This window comes from Prunus persica, chromosome G2, assembly GCF_000346465.2.
Source record: "Prunus persica cultivar Lovell chromosome G2, Prunus_persica_NCBIv2, whole genome shotgun sequence".
Taxonomy (NCBI): domain Eukaryota; kingdom Viridiplantae; phylum Streptophyta; class Magnoliopsida; order Rosales; family Rosaceae; genus Prunus; species Prunus persica.
Genome location: NC_034010.1, coordinates 14215523 through 14223584, shown reverse-complemented (window position 1 = coordinate 14223584; position 8062 = coordinate 14215523). Strand labels below are relative to the sequence as shown.

Below are 8062 nucleotides of genomic sequence, written 5' to 3'. Positions count from 1 at the left end.
TGAAATATAAAAGGGCATCTAGATGCAATACTAGTGTCTTATTATATACTTTGTCCATATAAGCACATAGGTTACATTAAAACTTGTTAGTTGTATTATTATATACTTTTTACAGTTGTATTCTATTAATTTTCGTAATGGAAAATGTATAGAAAGTTTCATTGTTTTTGTATTTTTTTAATCACTGCATTGATTCGATTCTTTGTAAGATGTAGTCATAATTTATACAATCTTGGGACTTATTATATGACACAAATGTAGCAAATTATTATTCAATTATTTTTTTTAAATGGACTTGTTAGAAATATAGAATACTATTACATTTTGGTGCCATAAATTTTAAATTCTTCTATCATGAATCGTAGTTGGGGCACATGTCTTGCTTTATAAAAATAAAATGAACAATTATGAAAGAGTGTTGATCAATTTACAAGATATTGTTTGTCCGTCATTTTTCAAACAATTATGAAAGAGGTAATAAAGCATCAAAATTCATCTTACGAATTAATTTTTATTTATGCATACGATGAAGCAAACAATGGCTAGTGTAAGTTTGTGCACGTATTTTCGAAGGTGGCGCTAGTGTAAGTAATTATTGTTGCTTTGAACTTGTATATGTAGGCAAAATATGCCATGGTCTATTCTTCAACTCTTCTTTTTTGTTTAAATTTAATGTTGTCAAATCTAGAGTTTTGATAAAGAGTGCACAAATTTGGAGCCGATGTGTTGCTATTTAGAGTTTCTCCCACATCTTCTATCGTAATTCCAACTTTAGAGACATCATATTCGAAGACCTTGGATGAATGTAAAAAATATCTCCATTGAGTGTGCTCGACAAGTTGGTGCAAATATTTTTGAAGGCGGGGCTAGTGTAACTAATGCTTGTTGCTATGAACTTGTGTACATGTAGGCAAAACATGTCATGGTCTATTCTTCAATTTTGTCGTTTCTTCCAAGCCCAATGTCGACAAATCTAGAGTTTTGATAAAGAGTGCGCAAGTTTGGAGCCAATGTGTTGCTCGCTTAAACGAAGAAAAAAAATAAATAACAAATTATATATGTGATATATGGTAACATTTTAACAGAACTAAAGTTCGTACAACGAAAAAAAAGAAGAAAAGATTTTGATATGTGCATTTGGTACTTATTTAACTATTACCTAATGATTTTGAACAATTCAAAAGAACTATAGTTAACAATTCTTCACGTCAACCAGTTCCTCTTTACCATTGTTTTCACCTTTTTAAAAATCGAGAGATTAAAGAAAAAAATTGCAATTTTTAAGTCTGTCTATTCGTTGGCCATTTCTTCTTTTACTTTTATCACTTACATGTTTGTCTTTTTCGTCCTCACCCTCATTATTTTCATCCTTTTCATTTTATTCGTTTTCACGTTGAAGATCAGAAACACCCACTCAGTACAATCATGAACAAAGATAGTTGGATCATATTTGCAAAATTTTGTTCTTAAATGATAAATGAACATATTTTACATCGATAATCACATTCGAAGTTGAATGACTACGTTCAACTTTTCTCTTTTGTCTAAATCCAATATCGACAAATCTAGAGCTTTGGCAAAGAGTGCACAAGTTTGGAGCCGTTGCGTTGCTAGTAGAGTTTCTCCCACATCTTCAATCACAATATTCTATCGCAATTCCAACCTCAAAGGCATCAAATTCGAAGAGTATGACAAAATGTAAAAAACATATCTCCATTAAATGCGCTCGGCAAATTAGTGCAAATATTTTCGAAAGCGGGGCTAGCGTAACTAATGCTTGTTTCCATGAACTTGTATCTGTAGGCAAAACATGCCATTATCTATTCTTCAACTCTTCTATTTCATCTAAACCCAATGTCAATAAATCAAAAGTGTTGGCAAAGAATGCACAAGTTTGGAGCCTATATATGTTGCAATTACAGTTTCTCCCATATCTTCTATCACAATTCCAACCTTAGAGGCATTATATTGGAATACCTTGGATTGGATGAATGTAAACAAAATATCTTCATTGAGTGCGCTCGAGACGTTGGTGCAGATATTTCGAAGGGGGGCTAGTGTAACTGATGTTTGTTGTAATTATCTTATATATGTCGGCAAAACATGCCATGATCTATTCTTCAAATATGATCTCGTCTAAACCCAATGTCGACAAATCTAGAGCTTTGGCAAATAGTGTGCAAGTTTGGAGCCAATGTGTTGCAATTACAGTTTCCCCTACAGCTTCTCACACTTATCCAGAAAATAAAATGGATCATAAATTATGTATGAGATATATGGTTTGAGAGTGTAACGATATAACATAATTTATGTTCATTCATCGACAAAAAAATCGATATGTATAGTTACGTAATGATATTGAACAATGCAAAGGAACAATTAACAATTCTGCACGTCAACCAATTCCTCTATACCATTGGTTTCGCATTTTAAAACTCGAGAGACTAACTCACAAAAAAACTGTAGTTTTGAAGTGTGTCTATTCTTTAACCCTTTTTTTTTTTTTTTTTTTTCAATTTTCCTATAAAAACCACTTGGTCCTAAATCTTTTTAATTTTATTTTACTAGATCCAATAGTATAATTACTTATACTAACTCACTCTCGTTGTTTTCGTCCTTTTCATTTTACTCGTTTTCACATTGAAGATCAGAAACACCCGATCAATACAATCATTAAGGAAAAAAAAAAAGTTGGATCATATTTGCATAATTTGTTCTTATACTATAGAAAGTGAAATACAGATATTAAATTAGGGTTACAAGCATTAATATAAAGAGATATTTAGTGATATACCCATTTCTAGCACTAATATTATAAATAAACCCTACACAATTGAATTCCTATAAACAAACCCAAAAAAAACCCAAAAAATAATAGCTGGCTTTATTGAATTTAATATTAATTATTAAATTACTTTGATGCCCTATTGAGTGCTTTGGGTATTTTTATGAGATTTTGGGGTTGGGCTTGTTTTAAGAAATTGATGGCAGTTTTGTAATTTATAAGAAGTTAAAAGCTTTTTTGTTATGTTGTAAATGGGCTTTGGGTGTGTTTCTAAAGTCCATTTTATATAGGGTATTTTTATAATTTTGGCCCCCATATTGGGTATAATAGTGAATCTCCCTAATATAAACGAGTAGGGATGACAATGGATTGTAGCTTAACTAAGGGGAACAAACTCTCATCTTTAATATCACGGGGAATTTATAAAGTACTTGGGCGTTCTCATATTTCAAATAATTTGTGCAAAAAAAAAAGGGTGTCGCATTAAAGTAAAAACTTGTAATATTCCATGGGGATGACAATGTGATACGTAACGTAAGTAAACGCACTAACTCACACTTCCTTCCAACCCACCCCTCATGTTACGTGTGGTGGGGTTGAACAAGAAAGGAATCACATCGGCTTGGTCCCAATTTGATGTTACATGTAGTCGAGAAATATTGTCAAACCTTGCTTTCTCTACAAGAATCAGAATCTTCGTAGAAGGCAGGAAGCACGACATTGACAACGTTAGAAAAGTAAAGATGTATTAGGTTTTCCAATTTTGTAGAACACTTTGCTGTCCAAGTGTCTATCATAAAAAGCGACAGGAAGAGAATCGTCGTACATATTTGACATGAAGTCTCTCATTAGAAAAATGAACATATACAATGGTCGTATTATGTTTTGATTTAGTTTGCTTAAAAACAAAAATGCTAAGTTGGTCAGGATAGTATTCACGTCTCCTTCCACTCAAGTTTGAATCCTCATCTCCGAAAATTAGAGTAATATTAAGATATCGCCTTATAAAAACAAAAGGGTAACTTCGCAACATATACGATTTAACAATAGAGTGAGTGAATTTTCTGTATATCTTTAAAATTGTGAATACAACTCTTTATTTCTGCTTAAATACATTTCCAAAATGACTCCTAAAAGATTCTAGAACCACTTATAGAATGATTGTAGAATAAGCACGTTGCAGTTTGCAGACGCCAGCTAAGAATTGGCATCGCTGACCCTAAACTTCTCCCGAACTCTTTTCTCTTGACTTGAACATTACCCACTAACAATCGAAAACAGGCCTGCAAGAAGTAGCAAATTAGAAAATTTCAATCTCAAAGCTGAAACAACCAAGCAAGATAAAAGTGTTTCATTATACTGTGGGGACGAAGGTATAAAAAACCAGCGCACTCCCAGAGTTGACAAAGGGAAAAGAATACCAGAGGAGAGGCAGAATTTAGAGAAACTCATAGAGAGCGGTTAGCAGGAAAAACTACTGGTGCAGCTAAAGAACCGAATGTAGCGGGGTTACCCACCCTTGCGCCATAACGAAGCAGTTACAGTAAAATCCCCCAACTTACAGAAATTTAGGAGTTTAGCATATATTCTAATGAAGTTGGAAGAATATGAACTCCATTTCCAGCCAATGGATGGAACAAGCATTTCCACCTGGCCATGCAATACGACTACAAAATATAAGCTGCTGTCAAGTTTAAAAGGAGGAAATTGAATTTTCCTGACCAAATATGAGAAAAAAAAGAAACATTGTTATCAATTATAAAATGTGTGAGCCAACCAGAACACCAGGAAACTAAAAGTATCAAGTAAATCTGCCTTTGAATTTTCAAACAAAAATAATGAACCTACAAAATTGAACCAGCCAAATTAATGAATGCAACTGAACTCCAATAGCTGGCCTTGGAAGGAAATATTTATTCAAATCATTATCTCTAAGAAGCTGGAATCGCTAATTGACTCCTCATCAGCGGCCAACAGTTGCTGGACTGGCTAGCCTTCCCTGCCTTCAGCCTAGCTACTTAGTCTTAACCTATTACTTGAATCAAGGTCATTGCAGCAAACTAATGAACTTGAAACATGTTCCTTGTCGGGGAAACTCTTCCCTCACTAAGTTGTAAGCTCTTCTACAACAATGTGATTTATTTTATCCCAAGGAATTTATGTTTATATAACCATATCCAACTTCTACATGTTTAGTTTCTTCAGACTCTGTTCTGAGAAAGAATCCAAGATGTCATAGTGTCCATATCCATGAAAGAGAACATTGATTGGTTTCTCCTCTTCTTTCCGATACTCTTCACCATAATTTGCTATGTTAACCAAACCAGCCGAGCTTCTATCTATCATGAAGACAGATATTGGTGTCCTGAGGAGTAAAACATTGTGTCAGACTTGAAGATTAAGCAGATTGCTATATAGATCATAACACACCCTCTTCCAGAAAAAACCGAAAGAAATGCGAAATGGAAACTAAAATTGTAGAACCACGATAGGTAGTGTCCCCTTTGAAAATTAATCAAGGAAAAAAAAAGAATGACAACACAAAATATGCAGCCATGGCAGCTAAACTAAACTAAACTTAAGGGGGAAAATGCAGGCCATTTGCATGAAAAAGACTAAATGTAGAACCTGGGAAGAGACAAAGGAAAAGATGAAATGAAAGAATATAAAAACCCCAGGCTGAGAAACTAAACTTCAAACTTAAACTCTCATATTTTGAAATGCATAAAATTGTTGAATACAATGACAACGCAACCTATTTATTGAAGCCACACAAATCCGAATATAGAAGTCATAACATAAAACCCAATAATAACCCAACATGTAGCTCAAAATGCTTAACTAAAGTCAACCATAGATAAGTTAAAACCCTATGCCGCGAAACTAAACCACACACCCTCGTCGCATGTACGTGAGTAGAAATGCATCACAAACTCCATCTATGGCAACATGATGGTATGAGAATCCAGAATAAGTAGGAAGGGCAACCGGGCCTATGGAGTTAACACAATTCTACCAGAATGAGAAAACATCAACAATCATGGTTGAAGGTATAACAAACAACACAAAACTGCTTGTTCTCACTTTAAAACATGAGAAGCCATCAGCAACTCAGGTTCTCCACCCCAAACATAAGGCTGTTGAAGTCTCTTCACATACGCATCAAAATCACCTTCGATGAACCTAAACATGCATTTCATAAAAGATTAAAAACCAAATCATTTCTGCGACATGGTAACAAAAACAAATTGAAAAATTTCAGTCCAAAATCACAAAAGCTTACCATTCTGTTTCCTCCCGCCTCTTTAAGAGCTCGTCTACAACCTACACCACACAATAAGAAAATACAGCACACACATAAACAATTTGGTAAAACATTCAATGCCTCCGAAAAAGGAAACAAAAATACATTTATGCCTAAAAATGAATGAGAGTTACTTGAGCTCTTAATTCATCAGCGAGATCTCTCTGACGATTCTCATCAGGGGCTTCCTCCCCATTTCTCAAGCAAGCCACGTGTGCTATCGCTCTGAATAGGCATCGACCATCGGCTGGCACCCCTGTTATTATCTCAAACAGAATCAACGTACAATTCAGGATGTTTTGACGGAAAATTGAAGTCAAAACAAACAACGACAACGAAAGTAACTCATGTATGCATGCACCCACAAACAAACACACACAGTCACCAAACAAAGCATTAGCAAAAGCACCAAAAAGTTCCAAAAAGAAAAGTTAAGAATAGTGGCTTTCAATAAAACCAATTAAAAATTCACAACCAAAAAGTGCACATATGACATAGCATTTCTCAATAGATTAATCTTAGTGGTGAATCCAAACACCCAAAATGAAAAAGATGAGAGCTTTCTTCTTAATTATTTATATATAAATAAAATAAAATAAAAATACTTGACAGAACAAACTCAATAATTCACTGAAACAATGTCAATAAATTGATGAAATTGATCCTAATTAGCATTAATTACAACAAAAAAAAAAACCTGTAACTCTGTAATCAGCGGAGCTATCAATGTTATTCTGATCGGGAGCGGCTGAGCATTTCGAATCAAAACTCTCAGCATTCTCGTTCGAAACGCCGTCGTTTCCGTCGGGAGTAGAGTCGTCAGCCCAGTCGATCGGGGCTAGGCAGTTGCAGACGCCGAAGAGGAGCCAAGCCGAGTCGGGACGGTGGAGCCAGCGAGCTGGGCGTGCGTCCCAAGCGGCGTTCCAAGACCCCTCTCCCTTAAGCTCGTAGTGGATCGCCGGCCGGCGGAGATCTCGAGATCTCCGGTTGCAGGACGAAGGGAGCAAGGCGTGCCATATCGATGCCGCGCCGGTGCCGCAAGCCGAGCCGAGCTGGCACGCGCTCGAGTGGTGGTGGCGCCGAGTCTCAAAACCGCAGGAGAAGCTAGCGATTTGCTGATGAATGAGGGGAAGGGTGTGGGCTTGGAGGAGTCGGCTCTGGTGAGCCGCCGCCGAGCCGTGAGCGAAGGACGAGAGGGAGCTGACGATCCAAGTCTTGCGGCGCGCGCAAAGAAATCCGAGCATCACCGGATTGAGTCGTTGAGGGAGGAAGAGGGGATGTGTGTGTGCTATTGGTCAGCTGTCAGGGTGACGGGCTTAACCTACGCACCAATTCGTCGCTGGAAGGTTGGAGAAAGTGGCGTACAGATATGACCAGAAAGGCTATTGTTGGTGGCTGCAGCCATGGCTAAAGGCGATGATGATGAGATTTTCTGAGGTTTTTGTGAGTGCGAGGGCGAAGCATTTTAGGGAAAGCCAAGAGGGTGACACTCGCGTTTCACGAGGAAAATGTGATTTTTAATTTTAATTTAATTTAATTTTATGTTTATTATGATATAGGGGCAAAATATATGTACGTTTTGTTTTTTGAAGTTTGTGATTTATACTGTTGGAAGCATATGCCAATGAGATATTCCAGAATTTTCTTTTTTATGGGTTGGTTTCATTTTTATGATTATTTATTAAATGAGAGACGATTACCAATATGTATGAAATAATTGACAAGTGGGCAGTTTTACGTTTATAAGATGACTCTTTATTAGAGTAAAATAACTTTGAAATTTCAAAATAAAATTTAAAAATAACTCTTATATTTTAAATACTACTAGCCCCTTGACACATGCTCAAGCATGTGCCAATTGGTTTTTTTTTTAATTTTATTTTTAGAATTAATAAAAGATAATAGGGTAGTTATGTTCCATAAAAGTAGGACCTATTATCTTATTTTGTTTCTAATTTTAATTTTTTTAATAT

General features: G+C 35.7%; 1 protein-coding gene across 2 annotated transcripts; it reads right to left on the bottom strand.

Annotated features, from left to right (window-relative positions):
• On the bottom strand, positions 4512-7696 carry LOC18785998 (OTU domain-containing protein At3g57810). Of its 2 annotated transcripts, XM_020557804.1 has the most exons (6): positions 6787-7696; positions 6224-6345; positions 6069-6109; positions 5870-5968; positions 5682-5778; positions 5062-5150 (listed from the first exon to the last, which is right to left on the bottom strand). In XM_020557804.1, exons 1-5 carry the CDS (start codon positions 7331-7333, stop codon positions 5712-5714), a joined length of 876 nt encoding a protein of 291 aa, XP_020413393.1. In that variant the 5' UTR covers positions 7334-7696; the 3' UTR covers positions 5062-5150; positions 5682-5711. The 2 variants fall into 2 exon arrangements, with proteins under 2 accessions (XP_007220473.1, XP_020413393.1); XM_007220411.2 differs by lacking the exon at positions 5682-5778 and having other exon boundaries at positions 4512-5150; positions 6787-7668.

Excerpts from the sequence above, each read along its gene's own strand:
- LOC18785998 (XM_007220411.2), bottom strand. The coding sequence starts at position 7,333 with ATGCTCGGATTTCTTTGCGCGCGCCGCAAGACTTGGATCGTCAGCTCC. Across the intron at positions 6,110-6,223 it reads CTGATGAATTAAGAGCTCAA|GTTGTAGACGAGCTCTTAAA; the intron begins GTAACTCTCATT and ends TGTGTGGTGTAG. Across the intron at positions 5,151-5,869 it reads ATGGCTTCTCATGTTTTAAA|GACACCAATATCTGTCTTCA; the intron begins GTGAGAACAAGC and ends TTTACTCCTCAG.